Raw genomic sequence first — 20,963 nt, forward strand, 5'->3', positions numbered from 1 at the left:
GAGACTGCCTTGAAGTTTATTGGCAAACGGGCCGGCCCAAACGGGCTGGCCCAAATGGGCTCGGGCCGGGCTCGGGCCGGGCTCGGGCCTCGATCCTGTAAAATTGTTCGGGCCTTGGCCCGGCCCGAAGCCCGGAAAAAAATTTCGGGCCGGGCTTGGGTAGGGGTGTGGCCCGGCCCAGCCCGGCCCACTTCCAGCCCTACTTGCCTGTGGAATTGGAGCATAGAGCCTACTGGGCTATTAAGAGATTTAATTTTGATATGGATAAGGCTAGTGCACTACGCAAACTTCAACTTAATGAACTAGAGGAAATCAGGAATGAAGCATATGAGAATGCTCGAATTTATAAGAATAAAATGAAAATCTTTCATGATAGAAATATTATGAGAAAAACATTTGAGCCTTCCCAGAAAGTTCTATTGTATAATTCAAGACTTCATTTATTTCCAGGAAAATTGAGATCTAGGTGGACTGGTCCATTTATAGTTAAAACTGTTTATCCGTATGGAACCGTTGAGATAGAGAATCCAAACACCGGTAATATTTTTAAAGTAAATGGCCAACGTTTGAAGTTATTTTTGGACAACTTTACCCCAGAAGTTGAATCGACCAATCTGGGAGATCCTGTTTATCAGGATTGATCTCTATATCTGCTAGAGATCCTTTGTTTGTACATAATTTTTCTTTCTTTCATATGACAATTGGTGAGCAACAACAGTGTGCAGTCATTCTATCAGGTAAATTCTAATCTTCAGCCTTATTATCCTTCATACTATCATATTTAATGCATTCATGTTGAAACATTGGGGACAATGTTGAATTTAAGTTGGGGGGAGAGATTACTATATTTTTCTATATATCATACCAATTGTCATATATGTCAAAAAAAAAAAAAATCTATTTAAAAATATATATATTTATATATATATAAATAAAAAATAATACAAAAATATAATAATAGTAATAATAATAACAAAAATATATTTTGTTGCATTTAATTACCACTTTAATTTTCTAAGCAAACAAACATGTGCAGCTATTAAGGCAAGGAGCATATTATGACTTATTAGAGACCTATTATTAGATCCCCACACAAGTATTCAATGACAATAGGAAAGCCTCAGGAGTTCACTTGTGTTACCTATTTATTTGTTGACCTTATTCGCAAAAGAAGTACGAGTGTCCTTATCTTAAAGTTCATGATTTGGTTTTCACATAAAGATTGAGTTTGAAATTTCTGGCTAGATCACCTGGGTGCCTTATGTTCTGACCTTGGTTGACCTATAGTCACAATACAGTCACGTTACATATGTATATATATATATATATATAAAGAAAAAAAAAAGAGAGAGAGAAATAATACTGTTTGTCTTCACTGAGTAACCGGGCCTCTTGCCTACAAAGCAGCGAGTGTTCGCGTAAAAAGGTGAAAATGACTGAAATAAGTGACTAGTCTGGCCTCGTGGCGTAGTCTGGTTCGAGTAATTAAGTCCGAGGGGTGTTTCACCTAATGCCTTGAGCCAACTGGATCAAGAGTCATTGACCCAAAGCTCGTTACATGGACCTTACTAGAGCCTAATGGAGTTGGACTGTTGTAGTCACTATGTAAGAAAAATAATAATAATAATAATAAAAAATAAATTAAACATGAGTAAGTTAGTTAAACTTAAACCAAGTGACGTGTGGATGACTGGTTTGACTCCATTGTTTTAGAACTCTGTGTACCTGGGATGTCTAGTTGGGATTGATAGCTTCATTTTTATATGCGAACCATTCTGGATAAATAACATGTGATATTCAAAAAATTTAGTGAAGAGGGAGCTAACAAATAGTAGTTAACATTTGTGAATTTGAGTGGTGCACCTAGAATTCAAAGGGTACCCAATTGTGGTGGAGGTATAGGTATTCTGAGACGTCATATTTACATCTGCCTTAAGAGTTGCTATGTTTTAAAGTATCTTCTAACTTAAAAACGATGTTTGTGGGTAACATCACTGCAAACCCTCACGAGACAACACTCGTCCACTAGGGTAACCTAGGAGTTTAACGGCTTGTTGCACGTGCTAAGTGCAATCGTAATGCTCTACGAAAGTGAGTATTTATTTTAATTCATGCATATTGATATATATATATTAATAAAATAAACAATACTTTTGCACCCTCATTTTATCATTTTCACACTAAATTGCTAGAGACTAGCAATAAGTTAGTTGGGGGGTGTGATAAGAGTACAAAAGTATAATTTTCATATTATCTTAATTAGTATTATAGCTAATCTTTATTAATAAAATTAATTAATTAATGTTTTATCTGTGTCTGAGTGCATGTAATTCAAAAGACCCAATAATGCTGGATTTTAGCGCAATGCCTGGTAGTTCGAGCTCAACGAATTCCCCAGTGTCCGTGATGAGGCGACTCAACAGTTCCTAACATAAAATTTCCATGTATCCACATCAATGAGTTGAAGCAAGTGATTTCCCAACATCTTCAAGTGTCCCTGTGCCGTCTCGAAAGTCCCAAAACAATTCAATCCGTTTGCCATCAACTTCCCAATGTTTAAGTTCTCCAACCGACCGTGGCAACATTCCATTTCCTCTGTTTTGGAACAAACCCAGCACTCAGTTCTTCAACCGTCGCCACATTCCATCCGTTCGAGCACGCGAGGAGTTTCCCAGTTTTCCCAATCGATCATGGCATCTCATCAGCATCCTTCCGTCTCCCCTGTTTCTTCCCAGCTCATCCAAGCGTGGAGCGTGCGACGGAAGAGGAGGAGGCCAGCAACCATAGGGAGGAGAAGAGTCGCAAGCCGAGTCCTCCACTTCTTTTCCAGGAGCTTCTTAGCATCTTCAACCGTCCGTGGCTCCCAACGGCAGCGAGGGAAATCCAAAAGCCAAACCGGCTCTTTCTTTCATCCGTGAAACAACTCCCCAAGATCTTTTGGATTCCAAGCAACAGAGAACCGTCCCAGCCATGAAGAGCATCCCAAGTGATTTGATTTCATTTAATCCGAATCTCATCCACTCCCAGCAGCGTTTCAGCTTCTCCGATCGTTTCTCCTCCTTCAAACATGCTAAAAGTATCTATAAAAGGAACCGGGAAGGAGCACGAGGGCCATCCGGAGGAGGAGGGAGAGGGAAGAGGGAGCAAAGAAGGAAGAGGAGGAGAACCATCGGGTGGAAGCAGCAGCAGCCGACGGCCGGTCAGCAGGATCCATCCGGAAGCATATCTTCTTCCGATTTTCCCAGCCGAGCGAGAGAAGGAAGAGGCCTTCCATTTTTTGGGGATCATCCGGTGAAGGAGAAGGAGAAGGACACGGAGCAAAGGGGAGCCAACATTCACACCTTTTCCAGCCGAGCGAGAGAGGAGAAGAGGCCACGGAAAGAAAACAGGGTGCCCTGTTTCTGAACCAAACAAAGAAAAAAAAAGGGGATTTATGTTTTATTTTATTTATTCTATGCTAATCCCTTTTATAAAATTGCTTGCATCTCATATGGATAGCTAACTCTTTTAGCTAAGGCTAGGAAAAAGCCTAGCATTTTCTTCATGTATTTCCTTTAAATCATCAATTGAATTTTAATGTTTTAGATTTGATTTATGGTGCAGTAGATTTGATAGAAATTATTTCAAACTTATATATTTTCTTTGATTTGTTATTTCTCCCGGGTATAACAGATGCTTAGAAATCCCTGTAGTTTAAAATAGAATTATTGTAATGCTGCCCATAAGACTAAATCTATTTTATTATGATTAATAGGTGATTTTAAGAAAAGCATGATGAAGTGCTAGGCTGAATCCTAATGCCTTAGTTATATTTTTGTCAATCTGAATATTATTTAGCCTTTAGTTTTTGTTCATAGTCAAATCCCTGTGGATATGATCTCGGACTCACCGAGAATATTACTTCGCTACACCCTATACTTGGGGTATCCTACGTTTAATTTCTCTTTTAAAAAGAGCAAGATCAAAAACGTAGCACTTTAACCTCATTAATAGATGATAAACTTCAATCTCATTCGAGTCCTTCTAGACCTAATCAACAATCAAAAGCCATGGACATCGACATGGCTACCAGAGTTTCATGCAAAACAAAACTTCAATGGGGGCTTTTTTGGCATCTGAAGGTATTCGTTACCCACAAAGGGATTTCATTTAAGACAACCCTGAAGACATAGTTACAGCACTCAAAGCATTGCCCATCATCATAAATGACACCATTTTGATGATTTTTCTCCTTGTGTTGACAAAAAATGAATCTTATATTACATTTACAATAATCCTACAAGGATTTTTTAAAGCCCCTCAAGGATTTATACACCAACTTAGGGGGAAAAAATACCTACAAGGCTTTCCTTAAAGCCCCTCAAGGAATAACTGTCTACCTAATTCAGTCAGGCATCCATTTGATGAATACTTTAAATTTAGAGGAGACTAGAGACTCTTGATATCTTAGTTTTATTGGTCGCCTACTTGTTAACTGTAATTTTTCTGGTTTCCCATCAAATGTTTATTTAGGCCATCCAAATTCCGTTCTTCAAATCTCTATTCTGATCCATTTAGAATTGTTTGTTTTGTGTTACAACACAGTCAAGGTTTCCATCTCAGCTGACATCCCTACCGAGTTCTTGGTTTGTATCAATACCGGACAACCCCCAATATGATATATATGCAATTCTTGGTTCTAGTCTGATATAAACCGATAAAATCCAAGATATCAGTGGATACAATTTTATTCCTATCAATCGATATTTTTCAACTAGTTTCTTTTTTCAAAAATAAAGTTTTTAATTAATAAATCTTGAAATTAATGCTCAAATATAGTTGATAATCTCCGATCAACTATACCAGCTGAGATACTCATTCTAATATATCAGCCAAGATCTCAAAAAATCTTGGTTTCCTTCAAATTTACCCACTTACCACGTCGAACAAGATAAACTGAAATCTCGGTTCATCTCAGTCCTCGTCGCGATTCATCTCCACCTGCCAACTATGGAAACTTACTTATGAATCTAACTCTTCTGAATAAACCATCGGCTCATAGAGCTACTAGCTTCAATACAGACCCCGAAAATACCAATAGTACTAGCAATCCTTCCTATCATATTGGATGACCAGAGGTGGAACCCAAGCTAAAGGAACCATACCCAAACAGGGACGCTCTGCAAGTGGTCTTTGCGGACATCCAATCCTCTTTTCCATTTTCTTAGGATGAGAACCCAACAACCAATAAGTCAAGCTCTACCTTGGAGCACTTTGGAGCCATTTTCCCCCAGCAGAAATTGAAACAGAAAATAGCCATTCATTTTGGAAATGATCTCAAGAGCTCCTCTTGGTAATCACTGCTCTTTGGGCAATAAACCCTTCCTACTTCCTTGGCCATATGTTTGAATAATACAGTTCCGCCCCTAGCTGTTGTTACATTTGGCATGAGAGTCATTTGGATAACCATAAAGGCTATTGGTGGAATCGATGTGAAGTTTTTTGATTTATATGGTCCATTTCAGCTAACTTTCACATGAAATTTTTCAATTTTATACTTTCTGCACGGAAAGCAGAAAAAAATGACTTCTGTCTACGAAGTGAAGCTTGAAACCATACATTCGCATACTCACTGACCAAAATATTAGAACATATATTACCTTGATAAGCAACCAAAAGGTGATGGTAAGGCTTTCGAGCGATCCACTGGGCTCCATTTGGTTGCAGTGGCAAATAGATGCACTCTCTATCAGCATTTTGCAGTCAAACTCGAAAAACTATGAGCAATTCGACCTAGGCATGGTGACTCTCAAGAAAAGTTCTGGAAAGAACTCTATAAACAGGATTTCAATAGAAGAGGACAGCTTGTGACAATTCCAAATCATTTTATCATGGCTATTCAAATGATGATTTGTGTATTTTTCTTTTCTTCACATGCGCCAAGATTCAATGGTTCTATTCTATTAATTATCACAGTTCCTCTTCAAACCGCTAAATCAAGGAAATAAATTGAAAAAAGAACAACAGAATCGGATCAAATAAGCCCTTCTACTGGGGGTACTTTCAATCGAAGACTCATAATTGACCCCGATTCACCAATCTTTGCCAAGACTCCTAACATTGTAAAACAACTCTAAACTTCGATCGGATAAGAGCACCATCAACTTCCATTGCGTCCACAAAATGATAGAGCAAAACACGAGATTTAGAAATCAAAGCACACACATATCCGAGGTAAAGAAAAGTAGATCCGGGAGAGCGAGAGAGAGAGAGAGAGAGGAAGTCGGTGTCACAACACAACAAGTAGTACAAGTGAATCGGAGGATATGAAAAGAAATTTAAGGGGAAGGCGTTCAAATCAAGCGGACTGGTTCGCAAGAGAAGACCTGGTGGGGAAGCCGCCAGGCCTCGGCGGATCCGAAGCACATGTCGTCGAGGGCGTCACTGCGGCACCACCGGCAGCGCCTGGAGCTCCGCTGGCACTCGCTCCTCGACGCCATCTCCCGGCACTCGGGGATCGCCCCGGAGCCGCTCTCGTTCTTGGCCGTGGCTACGTGGAGGAGCAGCATGAGGAGGAGGAGCAAAAGCCCAGGCCAAGATCTGGCCATCATCGGGGGAAAAGTGGTTGGCCGATCGGTCAAGCGGGCGGCAGCTATTATTAGTCCATCTCTAATGCCTTCCTGGACCTGGAGGAATATGTTCGAAACCCGATGGTTCCGGTGGGATGTAGCAGATCAGCTCTGGGATTATCCGCACTTCATTGGCTCAGTCACAAGCTCAGCTCAAGCTAAACACAAAGCCCAAGCGGGATGTATTAATTATTATACATCGAGCTGAACCTAACAGCGCAACCTATAAAACGTTCTGATTTCCAATGCCGTGTCTTGCTTAATCTGGACAACATAAAATTCAGAGGCCCTTGAATGACATGATAGGACCTCCCGGTACAATCATGAAAGAATCCTCAACTCAAATAAACGAAAACCACAAAGACATGAACCTGTTTCATGAAGTACATCAATATTCACATCTGCTTTAGTCCAGACAGACGTGTGCAAACTACTCTACAAGAAAACATACTTCACCGCCAAACAACCAGTAGGAAACATTGATCAATGAACTCGATGAAGATTATGCCTGGTCGGGTCATCTGCAAATCCTTCAAAAAATACTTCAGCCAATCCTATGAGAAAACCAGAAACAGACATCCAGGAGTGGACAATACCATGCTAAAGTGATATCTTCTGTAATTAATTCTAATTTCTACTCCATACAAACCAACAAATAGTTCAGTACGCTTGCACATTATATCAGCTGAATCTAAACATCATTATCTTAGTTGTGTTTACAATTTTCCGGGGAAACAAAATTGCATGAGCTCAAAACTGTTGCATTATGGTTATACACAATTTATGTGTCAATACTATCCGCTTATGGAGTGCTGGATGCTAGAACGAAACGTCAACCATCACAAAACCGTGGTCTGACAGGCGCAATTGTTATAGGCATCAAAAAGAGGGAAGAAATGGCGAGCAATCCGAGTATCAGGAAATACTGATGTTAAGTTACGTTCAGAAGTCTTCCTAGCCCCAATTGCAAGCGACATTTCCCGGTCCATGGAATTCAAATTTTCTTCTGAGTTCATCTTGGCTTCCCTCACCTTCAAACTGTTAGGAGCACTTGGTTCTGGACTATATCTCAGCAATCAAGATGCCATGGACAAGATGTCTGAACACTCTGAGAATCTTCAAGAGGGGAATTTCTTGGTAAAATTATGAGGTGGCAAGAAGGTAAAAAAAAAAATGAATTTCTGATCAAACATTTGGGTATAAGCAGTATATTCACAAATATGGACGTCGGTGCTTGATGATATGTACAGATATATATACATTTGGTGGTGTAAAGAGTCAAAACTCAAAACCACTATTTATCTGAACCGACAACGATGGCCTGCCAATATTGCTGAGAGGCGTTTCCACTCTAATAACTACTCCTGAGCTCCCTAAATGCCCATTCCACTTGGATCTCCCAAGCTGCCATGCACAGACGTGTATTAGTATCTTTAAAACATCAGATACGTTCCAAACATGATTGAAAAAAGAGCTATATTATGATAGAAAAGAGTTCAATAAGGGCCGGACCATGCCACCAGTCCAGGAATAATTAACTTACAGATAATGAGGCAAAAGCAGAAGGATGCACCGTGCAAGAACAACCACAAATCAGATTGAGTTCTTCCTTGATAGAATGGATGAGCTCTACATGAACCCCAGGATTGCTTCCACCAAAAGTGGGGCATATACTAAAGAAAAGGGTAGGAGAAGAAAGAAAACAAGTTTCAACAGCAGGAAATCAAAGTAGTAATAAGCAACCAAATCAAGAGTTAGCCACATGATTAATGTAAACCAAGAGCAAATTATATGTTTTACCATTAACTGCCTCCTTTTCCTACAGCAAATAAAAAAAATGCGTAAAATATCAGCAGATAATTCATCTTGGACCATGGTCAATCTATGTCAGAAGTAAGATTACTCAGATTTGTTCAGCATTTCATGAAAAGCAAATTTCACAAAGTATCTATCTTCACTGACCAGATCGGCGTTCCAGTCCTCAGATTTCCAATCTCTCTCTCTCTCTCGGTTATATACAGAAAAAGAGGAAATTGAGGTTCATTTACAGAATGCACTTGTTTGGTAACGCTTCACATATCATAGAAAGCAGTAATATCATATATTCTTTATTAACAAATAAATCATAAGAACAAAAGAGATTTTAGCATTAAAATTACAAGTTACAAGGGCAGATAGAGAAATTATTTACTGAAAACCAGAAGAATGAATCAGGATGTCAATAAAAAATTAGCATCTTTAAATCCATAAGCTGCTTAAAATGCAGGTCATTACTTGGTTTATATGAAATCTAACCAAATTGGAAAGCACAAGTTTATCCTTCCAGCATATGAGGATGAAAGAACTGATTACTATCTACCTGAATTGGATGCTTGGTCGCACCATGAGACCAGATCTCTTCCATGCTATGGCTTGTGCAACCCCAAGAGAAAAGGACTTGTCAGGCAACTGCATCATCGGGGTAATCCGTGTTCCATGCTTATTCTATAAGGTAATGACAAAGTTGTCAGGCATATATATCAGTGGAAGGAGACATAACAAGGACATAATACAAGTGAAGATACTGCAGCAGCATGAGTACAAAAATGCCCCAATGAAGAAACACTATCATCCAAAACATAGAAAATACAAAAGAAACACAAACTGATTTTATAGCAGTAAACCAGCAGAAAATTCCATGGAATCTACTTAATATATCGAGCTCATTTGCATGCTTTGTCGAACTTAACAGCTAAGATAAGAAAATAGTCAGGTACAATAACATAAAATGGTTTACATCATTTCCAAGTTATGGTGTCCCATAACTAATACTCAAAGTCTTTCTTCGTTGATTTGGCAGACAATCTTCTTGGATCTAATGGCTAACCTTGTAAGAGAAGCTAATTCTTGTTTCTCCTGGATATTGACCTTGAGCTTGAAACAAGCCACCAAATACAGGAAGAAAAGCACTAGAAGTCAACCCTTCACCAGCCACGTAAGTAAGCTGCCCACTTGGGAATTGCAAATCCATGAATGACTGGAGGGAGAAAAAAATGCCAGGTTAACAAATTTCATTATTAGGATAGAGCTGTTGCAAAAGAAATTACTACAGCTGCTCCAAAAGACTGAACATATGAAAAAACTATAATCACACTCCCAGAAATGGGCATTTAAAAATCAATTATACAGAAAAAATGAAATTAGAATAACCAATTGAAATGCCTTGTGCTGATTATGCATAGAATACAATTATGCCGTTAATATGATTATTCGGTAAAAAGAATAGCAAAAGATCAGTTTTGTCAAATATCATGTAGCATAAAGGATCATATAAATAAGTCTACTACTTCACATTGCCTTGTACTTTCTGATTTAGCATGGTTGTGTGAGTAATCATCTCCCCACAAACAAAATGCATTGGGTCATCGGCTGAGCCATTTGCAAAGTTACTTGGCAGAGCTTTTAGGCAAGAAAATCATAATTAGTCATTAAAATAGCCAAGAAGCATCTACCCGTATTATTTGGGCCGCTAGAAAAATAATTCATAATGAAATTATTTTCATATTCCTAGGAGGAGTGCTATGATACAGAATTATAAACAAAAATAGCTCGGAGAAAAAATTATGTAGCCTTACACAAGCAGGAGGGTTGAGACAGATCATTGACATCAGCAACCATCTTCTATGTTTGGACCATAGTGCTGGACAGAGGGAATGCATTCCATTCTAAAGACAAAAACATTTTGTCAGTAAGCCGAAAACATAGAACCATGGAATAGCTATCGCCATTTAAGTCCACAATCAAGAACTTGCAAGCCTTCAACTTGACTGGTGTGTAAAAGAGTCATAAACTTTGGAAAGAGAAAACTAACTAAAACTGTTCTTGTACATTACAAGGAGAATGCAACTAGAAGATATAGAAATATAAATAAGGAACAAATCTACCGCCCTGCAAAATTGGATAAAGTAGGGGAAGTAACCTGCAAAGAATGCAGGAAGGAGCAAATTTTGGTCAACTTATCATAATGGAGTAAGAATTACCCCTTTCTATGATAAATATTCTGCAGCATCAGGATGATCATAAAGAAGAACATCAGAAAATTTCAATTAAGGAAAGAAGAGACTTAGGAAAATTCATGCCATTTAGCGACTATGGTCCATGTGAATGTGACTGCTTCGCTCTATTAATCTCTGCTAAAGTTTCTGACAGTCCAGAGCTGTGGTTAGTGTTGAACTGTTGACCATATCAATCTCCAGCTGCAACAGTAAGGTGATATTTGGAAAGACTGCATGGTTGGAAAGTTTGGTAAGACTGCCATTATACAAGGTACAATGGCATACTGAATCCTCTCAAAGTGAAGTTCACTGTTGTTAATATTAACTATGATTTTTTTTGTTGTTTTTTTTCACACTTTATAATAGAGAACCAACGTTTGAAATGCCGGTGGGATGGAAGACATCCCCACCATCTCAAGTATCGGGACAGGAAACCATCCGGAGTGTTGGGATGGGATAGGTCAGGAAATAGATCGGCACACCATCCTAATTGTTGGTATGTGGGGTTTCTCTTTCCACGAAAAAGCCAAGACGTCATACAGTATTTACAACCTTATAGAGAATACTTGGAAGTTGGAGCTTACCACTTAGCCGTTTTTTGGTGAGGATGTTGTCCAACAGGTTAGGTATATGCCTCCATTTCAAATTCAATGGATAGTTGGGGGTGGAGAGATGCCAAGGCCAGTCAAAATCTCTTACTCTGAAGAATGGATTCCGGTTCTCCGATTAACTGAAGACTATGCTCTATCAGAATAGATCGTAGAATAAGAAAGCGGATTCTTACTAAGCAAATCTGCAACTATTTGTCTTCTCAGCGTAATGGTTGGGTCATCTACTGATAGTATGGAATCAAATTTGGAAAGTTCAACTCTCTCAGAGAGTTAAGAATTTTATTTGGAAAATGGCTCGAGATAGGCTTCCTACCAATTCTTGGCTAAGCACCTTGCATTAGAATTCCCATCCTTCATGCCCTATCTGTTGTCAACTTGATCGTGAAGTTAATAACAATTTGTTTGCTAACAAACTTGGCAACTACTTTCTACCAAGTAGAGTGGGAGGCCACAAATCCGAGCCTACAATGGTGGCTTGCTGTTGAGGACCCCGCTCCGCCAAGCCAAATTTCTTGCATGCACGATGACTCGGCGGAGCATAGCATCGAGTTCAGGCATGATCCAGGCTAGATCAGCAGCTTGGAGGCAAGTCTTCAGCTTGCTGGCCAAGCAGCCCAGCAGCCGACCGAGCCATGCACAGGCCTAGACCAACGCCCGTGCAAGGTTCTCGGCCCGCCAGTAGCATTCGCGCGTGCCCAGCACCTTGAGCTCGCGCACACCTTGCACTCAGCGACCACGCGCGCCCAACGCTCTGCGCCCGCACGTGTTTGGCGTCCAATATCCAAACGTGCCCAGCGCTCAATGACGGGCAGCAGCCAGCTTAAGCCCGTTCACATCGGAGCGCGCCCGGCAAAGCCCGGGGACGACTTGAGAGGCCCGACAAGCGGGGCCGAGCAGTAGCAAGCGCGCCCATGCGCACCACCTGGCTTGGCCAGCCATGTAGAAGCCGAGTCCAAGGAGGACTCTACCTCGGCCACACGCCCAGCAGAGTCCTAATTTCAGCAGGACTTTTCCAAGCAATCAGAGGGTCAAGGGAGATCTCCAATGGGTGCCACGCAGGGAGGCACCAAGGGCCAAGATCGCAGTGGAGTACACCACGCCAAGGAGTCTTCCATGTAGGCCATATCCAGCCCAAGTCCGAGCCAAGGGGACTTCTCATTCATCCAACCGAGCCACATGGAAACCGTCCAAGGGAGCCACATGGGACGGCGCCACAAACAGCAAGTTCAATCCTCATGGCAAAACCAGCCAGTCCACCATACCAAAGATCAGTGGACCATGCGCGCGCCACATCACCCATCCGCACACATGGAGAAATACTTTTATGGAAAGAAATCGAGCGCCAACTAAAGAGGCGCCAAGAGGCAACAGTGCGCGCACATGGGAAAATCCTTTTATGGAAGGAAATCAAGTGCTAACTAGAGGGGCGCCAAGAGACGGCAGTGCAGCCAAAGGACTCTTCGGGCGTGAAACCTCAGCGATCCAAGGGCCTAAAGATCCAACATGAGCAACGACCGAGAGAAGTTCCATTGCAGAAAGAACTCTTCATCCCACGGACACATGTCCTGACCAGCCGGGTCTCGCATCCCGGCCAACCAAGACTAACCAGGATGCACGTCCCGGGAGACTAGCTTACCAAGTTGGGAAGATTTGCAAGAATCTTCAAAGGGAAAGCCAACAAATCAATGGAGGAGTCCATGCCAAGCAAGGACTCTTCCATAACCATCCGTTCGGGGAGATTCAGTGGCCTAGATTCATTAGGCCTTGGTGATCGATGACCCAGACCCATGTGCACAAGCCACGTCACCAATCCGTGGCATGGAAACTTCCATATGCAGAGGGACTCTACAAATGGCAGCATACGGCAGAATTGGCAGCAATCCTAGGCGCAATTCAGCATGTGTTTCATGCCGTTTTGGACTCCTTTGGGTGCCATTCATAAGCGCCAACCAGCGGTTCAGATTTGCGCCACTTGGATCCTTCAAGGGTGGTCGCAGAATTTAGTGATGTTTTACCATCTTTAGGAGTCGTCATGAGTCATGAGAATATTTTCCTTTCTTAGGAGTCTTAGGTCTATATAAAGATGTATTAGGGCTTTTTGTGAGGATCTTCGAGTAGAAATCTGATTATTGTCCTTCTCTTTGTAAGAGTCGGTCGTAAGGCTTGGGAGGCGCTTGCGCCTATGTTTCTTCGGTCTTAGATCTATGTTCTAGGACTTGGGCTAGTATGGGATACATCAATCCCTACTAGATTATGGGCTATTGAGGGATCCTTACGATTCTTCATTCGATTGGGCTAGTAGAGATCCTTGAATGCTCTACTAGATTTTCTTTTCTCTGTGTGTTCTTTGTTCTTTGTTCATCAATTTGAGAGTTGAATCCATCAGTTTGCTTTATTGACTGTCTTTGTAATTGTGTGATTCAACGAACGTTACCTACAAATCGGTCCAAACCATCCACCATTGCAAGGGCGGACGCCAAGGAGCGGCGACAAGGGCTTGGTGTGGGGCTTGGGACTGTAAGCCCCCCATCACTTGCTTGAACCTTCCTTTTGGAAATGGTTTCCTTGCCATGGATTGGGGCATGGCATTGCTTGCCAATAACATTTGACAACTTTGGAAAACTAAAAAACTGCTATGTTTGATAACATGCTCTAAATGCTCAAGAGCTTGGGCTATGGCTTCTAATTATTACAACCCAATTCCCTAGTTGTCCTTAGATAACTATGAAATTTGGGTTCAATGGTTGGCGCCAGCTAAGGACTGAATCACTCTTTGTCAAAGCTACTCGTGTAGACCTCCTTTGTATTACGATGGAAGCTTGGGCCATTAGACAAGCCTCAATTCTTGCCAAGTAGAAGGGCTACAATTGCATCATTATTGACACTGATTGCCAGACGCTCGTCCACCTTCTTAACTCTCATAGATCCCTGTTGCAATACATTTTCCCTAATTTCACATTTTTTGAAGGCTAATATGCTTGCAGATTGGGTTAGGTGAAATTTATGCATAGGAAGGAATTTTTCTCGTGTAACTGGGACAATTGCTAAGGTCTAACATCTCTGGTGCTCACACCAGGAGAGAGTTTTGTAACATAAGGTCTGCTTTAGATCCTTTTGTCAACAAAAAAAATCCTAAAACCAAGATTTGCAATCTTAATACCGGACCCATATGGTACCACATTGGTACAATATCAATATATGTCCGGTACAGAGGTCAATTTGGCGCACCAACACTTGGTACGTCCCCTTTCCTAAGTCTCGGTTTGACACTAGTACAATATAATGGGCTCGATAGGGGGTAGCATGCATTGATACTGCAAAACTTGCCTCAAAGTTAATTGACCATCTTGGAGGCTTTTATTTTGTATTGTTCATTTTGTATCATTCTCCATTCTCATTGTCACCTTGGTAATGATTACAAGTTGGTTATGTTGCATCCTCATTGATTTTAATGATTTTGGCTGCTTTCAAGAAAAGTTAAAGGCATGTGCTTGAAACTTAAAAGTCATCTTCAATATACTTGATAAGAAGTTATGATATTAGCTAATAGCTACATTACATAGACACTTGTGTCTGGCGTGTCCGCATGACAGATATGTATCCAAATCAAATGCTCAACACTTGGATAATCCTTTTTCTTGATTTTATAGATCGGTGGGTAATTTGACTCTTCCCATGATGAGTTCAACCCACCCTAACAATGTCAAAAGTGACTTTTTCCTTTTTAACAATTAGTCGAGGATGTAACTCTAAAATAACTCAGCAAAATATCTTTTTATTGTATCCCTCAATAAATTAAGAACTTCATGAAACACATATTGAAAGATACTACCAAGTGTTGAAACACATCTTTTATACAAATATTTAAAATAAATACATATTTTAATTAAAATTATTTTTCAACGTATCGCCTTTTCTCTTTTTCCCTATTGCCCAATCAGATACTTGGACACGTGTCCGAATTTAGTTACTATATCCTTGTCCATGCCACAATGGAGAGTACTTGGTACAAAGCAAATAAGAGTCATTTGCAGAATGGTTAAATGTAACAAGAAGTTGCAAGTTACCTGTTAGTCATGACAGAAGGCACCTCTAATAACATGGGAGCATAACAAGACAATGTTTTCACAATGAAAAGAACTAGCATCATATGTGAAAAGAAGAACTATCAACTGATATCCCAAAATCAGTGTACTTCTCATCAGAAAATTGCAAATAGTTTCAGGAAGATGTAATCTTGGAACCATAATGAGATCGCCTGCAATATAAACCAATAAAATGACCAACTACCTTTGTCCATCTTCAAATCCTTGTGACACTTGTTCCAACAAGGATTGCACCTTCAACCCATGCAAGCTAATCGAAATCTTGTCTTGTGACTTCTGTTTTAGTTAGTTGGATCCTTTCCATACTCTTCTTCGTTAAGAACATGCTCATGACCTTGTATAATACTATCTTGCATTTTGATATTTTATTTGAAGTCCTTTTAAGACATTTTATTAAATCCTTCTGCACAAAGAAGTTATATTTTAACAGCAGCCTTTTCAAATCCCCTCTTGCAACTTCCAGAAATATTTTCTTCAAAAATATACATCTTTCTCCTTCGTTATGTTTCATCTGTCCTTCCTTGCATGTGTAAGTCCATCTAAAATCGATTCCGTGTTGTTATACTCTTGATTATGGATTTTCATGCTCATATACATTCTCCATTCTGAACATTGTCATTCTTATTCGTATCACACATCAACCATAACATTCTTATTTCTGTTTAAATGCATAATCTCTCTGTATGGTTGAATATTATAAGACATGTGACATTTATAGAAAGAAAGATTACAAGTATAAAATGATTCAGTTGATGAAAGAAGACGACAAAGAAAGAGCACTTTAACAAGAGTCACAAGACTATAAACATTGCACAATTAAAATTCATTAAACAAGCATAAAAAATTAGAAGAAAAAATTCTACGAAAAGTCAATAGAAGTTCATCCTATGTACTTGCTTACAAGCCACTTCACCGGAAGATAAATTAGAAGAAAAAAAAGTCCAGACCAATTACGACAAATTGTCTTCACATTAAGTAGGGCAGTAAACAAATGGATTTACCTTCCTATCATAACCATACCAAAGCAAGTGTTGCTTTGACAAATGAACTGGTAAAAGAAGTGTTGTATCCCGAATAAATAGAACAGGTCCCAGCTGAATGAGGAAAAGAGGTGAGGTCTCACTTCCTGTGGTTGAACCACCACGTGATGCCTCTACTCTCCACAAGTCTCCCCTTGCGACCAAGGAGCTTTCCATTTCATGGGTTCTAGTGTCATATGTTGATGTGATATTAATGATCCCCTGCATTTGACATATTACATCAAAACTTAAGATGGTAATCAGTTCTATGTCATAGAGTATGCATGAATTTAGGCTAACCAAGCATTAAGGAAACTACTATTCAACTCCAGATGCAAGTTGCAAACTGCAAAAGAGGTAAGTCCAAATAATTTGTAAATATATCCTTGGTAACACATAAGCAGTGCAAGAAGTTGATAGCATACCAACTGATGCATAGAATTAATGCATATGAACAACAGCAAGAACTATAAAGCCAGCCAACCATCAGTATCCTAGAAAACACAAACTGCATTTCAACATGATTTTCGTACTGGACGAACAATATGACAAGTTATGCATGATGCAAACAACAGTCAAAGAAGACACTGCAGTTTGCCCAACAAAGTGGGGGAAATGCAACTCCCTCATCCATCAAGATACTTTTAAGGCAAGTGGAACTTCGCAGATACCATGAACAAAAGATAAAGTTCTGAATCCCAAAAATAACTCTAATAGTGAACCACAAGATTGACCTCCCTCTCAACCGCACCTTTGTTTTTCTTCCACAAATCCAAAATGAGGCGTTTTTTATCCCAAATTTGTTCCCCAAGAAGAAGATATGGACCAATCTGTGACATCACCTCAACAGTGAGTCTAAGAATATATCAACTTTGGCTCATGACAACTGATTAGTGGAATCCAAAGCAATCGCCTTGGACATTTTATCTTGCTCCTTGGTCTTGACGAGGCACTTAATCCTAAACTTTCACTAGTTAGACTCCTGAGTCACCTAGGAAATCCAGGAGTCTGAACTTCATAGAAATGAACCGCCTTGTAGAAATTTCAAAAAGGTATTGCTGAAGCAGGTATTAAAGTTGATGTCTAGGAGTTTTTCTAGTCGGGAGGATTGAATTTAGATACTCTTTCTTATCATGCCTTTGGGGAATGATATTGAAGGGCAGTTTGCCCACAATATATGGAGCTACAGATTCCTTTGGTTTACCGAGGAGATATTTATCCTTTTTTTTTATTATTTGGTTGGTGGGGGGGGGGGGGGGGGGGGGGGGGTGTGCGGGGGGAATCGGTGAGCAGAATCAGCGTACGTATAGTGTGCGATTAAGAAAAAATATTTGAAGATGAAAAGAGTAAGATGCTGCTAAGCTTACCTGCGGCCTCTTCAGATGCCCCGGAGTTCTGAGATCACATCCGAACCCCTCGTCATCACCCCACTCATCCGAGCTACCAGCGGGTGCCGCTGCCTCCGAGAAACCCCGATCTCCAAACCGCTCCACCGCCAGTCCCATCACCTCCCCATCATCGCCGCCGCGCCTTGCCGGCAGCACGGCCGCTGCCGCCCCGCCCTCGTCCGGCCGGAACGGAACCGGCAGCTGGCGGAAGAACTGTTGCACAACACCGTTGATGCAGGCGCCGAGTTCCGCCCCGGCCTGACCAAGGCGGCTCCCGATGTCGAGGATGGCGGAAACGCCGCCAGCGGCGATCTCTGACTGAGCTGTGACGTGGATGGCGGGGAGGTCAAGGTCGAAGGGCTTCTTGTGGGGGGCGGGCCAAGGGAAGGCAGGGGGACTCATGTGCGATTGGATCAGGCCGGCAAGGCCCTGGGCGAGGCGGTCCGCGAGGTCCTGGCCATGGCGCTGGACCTCCTCCCAGGCCTCCAAGGGCCTCTCCACGGACATCGATGGCAGCCGCCGGAGCTAGGGTTTCTCGGATCGATCGAGGGGCGGCTAGGATGTGGTGGGAAAGATAGATCGACGGAGAGGAGAGAAGCCGCAAGCGAAGAATAGATAAGAAGAGGAGACGGAGAACGGCCCTAATTTTACGGCAATAGACTGAGAGAGCCAGAGAGAGATACTCCCATTCAAAACTGAGAGCGTGAAGATGGAATCGGGGGTTTCTCCTTTAGGGGTCGCACACTCCACTCCTCCGGCCCCATGTGGACTGATGAGGGACGAACGAGAGATTGAGGGCCCGGTGAGAGGCGGTGACAGGTGTCTTATAGTAACGTGGTCGGCATGGGATCCGGCACTGGGTTTTGGACAACGTTATGGGATGTTCTGGTTCAGTATTCTACCCCATCCTGTGGGTGAAGCGACGAAGCAAACCAAACTGATAAAATTGGGTAACTTCCTGCTCCTATCCATATTATCCAAAAATAAATAAGTAAATAAATAAAATTACGTACATATCCTTCTACATATTAAGATTTATATAAATATTTTTTAAATTGATATTTATATATATATATATATCTCTTTTTTTCGGCATATGTATCCAAACCATCTAACGTCGTCAAGAAGTTAACAGTTTAAAATTAAAATGACGAAAATATTATTAACAAATAAACATGCAAAAAAAAAATTTATAAAGATATACATGTAAATAGCAATTCTGAAGAGTATTCATACAATTTTATCTATTTAAGAGGTATACACACAAAAACAATTCTTAGATTTTTGCATACATATTCTTCTAAATATTGAAATTTTCATGAATGCCCTTCAAATTGAAATAGAAATTGCATGAATAAAAAAATAAAATTAAAATTTTTTGCATGTAAACCCTTCTAAATATGTGAAATTACAAGAATATCCTCGCAAATTATTATTTGCATATATACTCTTATAAATATTTTTTTTGTTAATTGCTTAACGGTGTTAAATGGTGTTGAATGGTATTTTTGTCATTTTAAATTTTAAACTGCTAATTGCTTAACAGTGTTAAATGATGTGGGCATATATGCCAGAAAAAAAGAAATTGAAGGCTATACATGCAAAACAAGTATTTTATGAGGGTATACATGCAAATATCAATTATGAAAAAATATTCATACAAATTTTAATTTTTAGAAGGATATGTATTCAAAAAAAACTCTATCCAAAAAAATATATATAAAAAAATAAATACGTACGGAAGGTGTGGGAGCTCGGGTGTCTCCCTATGGTAAGTGTGGAATTCAGGTAGCTTCACTTTTTTCACTGCCACGTAGCATCTCTATCTGGCATAATAATTGATTGTCTAAGGCTCCGTTTGGAAGAGCTTTTGGAGGGCCAAAAAGCACTTTCTGCCCCTCCAAAAGCACTTCTGGATGAAAAAGAGTATTTGGTAAAATTTTCAAAAAACTATTTTAGCTTTTTCAAAAAGCTAAAAACAGCATTTTTAAGAGAAGCTCCATTTTGGAGCTTTCCAAAAAAGTTGATTTGAGCTTTGTCGGAAAGCTATTTTTTGACTAAAATACTCATAATAAAATATAATAATTACATATTTTGTCTCTTTATAAATCTAAAAATTTGTTGGAGCCCTAACAAAGAACCCTAGCCGTTGTACCTTTATTATTGTATTATACTATAAATATAATATAATATTACATTATATCTGATGGGAGATAAAATAGATTGTCCTACCCTAGCACGGGACCACCCCATTCCAGCCAAGCAGATCTTAGCGCCGAGCAGGCCATACCTCGAACCTCGCCGAAGGCTGAGCTGACCTCGGCCCCTTTCCACAAATCAAGTCGCTGCCACGACCTGCAGCAACCTTCTCTGATGACATAATAACGTCCCAGACCTAAGTTCGGGGCGCCCTGCAGTGTCGACCAAAAGCCGAAGAGGCTTCGTCGGCCGCAGGTATCCATAATAACATCCCGGGCCTAAGTTCGGGATGCCCTGTAGTGTCGACCAAGAGCCCAAGAGGCCCCGTTGACCGTTCGCAAGTATCTTCAAGGACGCGCCCCGACTTGAGCTCGGGGCGCCCATTATCTTCGACGACGCACCCCGACCCGAGCTTGGGGCGCCCGATATCTTCGACGATGCGCCCTGGCCGGAGCTCGGGGCGACGAGTATCTTCGACGACGTGCCCCAGCCCGAGCTTGGGACGTCTCGGGGCGACGGGTATCTTCGACGACGCGCCTCGGCTCGAGCTCGGGGTGCCGAGTATCTTCGACGACGAGCCTCGATCCGAACTCGGGACGCCAATGTCTGAGTGGGGGCACACTGCAGAGTCAACTAAGAGCCGAGAAAGCTTGGCCGACCTCAGAGTCCGCCAAGTCGACCTCACCAAACATATGTCGTGGCCTCCAAGTCGGCCCGACCTTATTGCTCACCAAGCTGACTTCGCCAAGTATATGCTACGGCCTCCAAGCGAGCCCGACCTTGCCCACGGCCGCATCCACGTGCGCTCCTATGCTCGCATACATGGCCGTACATTCCAACCTCACTGCGCCATGCTTTGCTTGCTGGCCACTCCATGACATGTCAACCAGGGCCATGCCGTACTGTCAAGGGCCATACCCTGCTATCTCTGTCGACGCCATGCCGTTCACAAGGACGGTCTACACTGTGTGCCTCAAGCAAGCCCTGGCTGCATGTCA

General features: G+C 41.2%; 2 protein-coding genes across 3 annotated transcripts; both read right to left on the reverse strand.

Moving 5' to 3' along the window:
- Positions 1 to 6,118: 6,118 nt before the first annotated feature.
- On the reverse strand, positions 6,119 to 6,590 carry LOC148715437 (uncharacterized). Its single transcript, XM_088708054.2, has one exon. It carries the CDS (start codon positions 6,588 to 6,590, stop codon positions 6,333 to 6,335), a length of 258 nt encoding a protein of 85 aa, XP_088564180.1. The 3' UTR covers positions 6,119 to 6,332.
- Positions 6,164 to 18,671, reverse strand: LOC103695887 (uncharacterized). 2 transcript variants are annotated; one of them, XM_008777329.5, is made up of 7 exons: positions 17,746 to 18,671; positions 16,361 to 16,600; positions 10,223 to 10,312; positions 9,475 to 9,624; positions 8,968 to 9,092; positions 8,152 to 8,281; positions 6,164 to 8,012 (listed from the first exon to the last, which is right to left on the reverse strand). In XM_008777329.5, exons 1-7 carry the CDS (start codon positions 18,271 to 18,273, stop codon positions 7,887 to 7,889), a joined length of 1,389 nt encoding a protein of 462 aa, XP_008775551.2. In that variant the 5' UTR covers positions 18,274 to 18,671; the 3' UTR covers positions 6,164 to 7,886. The 2 variants fall into 2 exon arrangements, with proteins under 2 accessions (XP_008775551.2, XP_088564174.1); XM_088708048.2 differs by lacking the exon at positions 10,223 to 10,312 and having other exon boundaries at positions 7,290 to 8,012; positions 17,746 to 18,606.
- Between the last annotated feature and the right edge of the window lie 2,292 nt (positions 18,672 to 20,963).

Source organism: Phoenix dactylifera, chromosome 1 (genome assembly GCF_051530095.1).
Source record: "Phoenix dactylifera cultivar Ajwa chromosome 1, Ajwa_hap1_PhDact_Kaust_v1.1, whole genome shotgun sequence".
Classification (NCBI taxonomy): Eukaryota; Viridiplantae; Streptophyta; class Magnoliopsida; order Arecales; family Arecaceae; genus Phoenix; species Phoenix dactylifera.

What these genes read in the sequence shown, in the direction of transcription:
- LOC103695887 (XM_008777329.5), bottom strand. Translation starts at nt 18,273, where the DNA reads ATGTCCGTGGAGAGGCCCTTGGAGGCCTGGGAGGAGGTCCAGCGCCAT. An exon ending in GGCATCTGAAGAGGCCGCAG is followed by an intron (nt 16,601 to 17,745) that starts GTAAGCTTAGCA and finishes TGTCAAATGCAG; the next exon opens with GGGATCATTAATATCACATC. An exon ending in CGACCAAGCATCCAATTCAG is followed by an intron (nt 8,282 to 8,967) that starts GTAGATAGTAAT and finishes CCTTTTCTTTAG; the next exon opens with TATATGCCCCACTTTTGGTG.
- LOC148715437 (XM_088708054.2), bottom strand. Translation starts at nt 6,590, where the DNA reads ATGATGGCCAGATCTTGGCCTGGGCTTTTGCTCCTCCTCCTCATGCTG.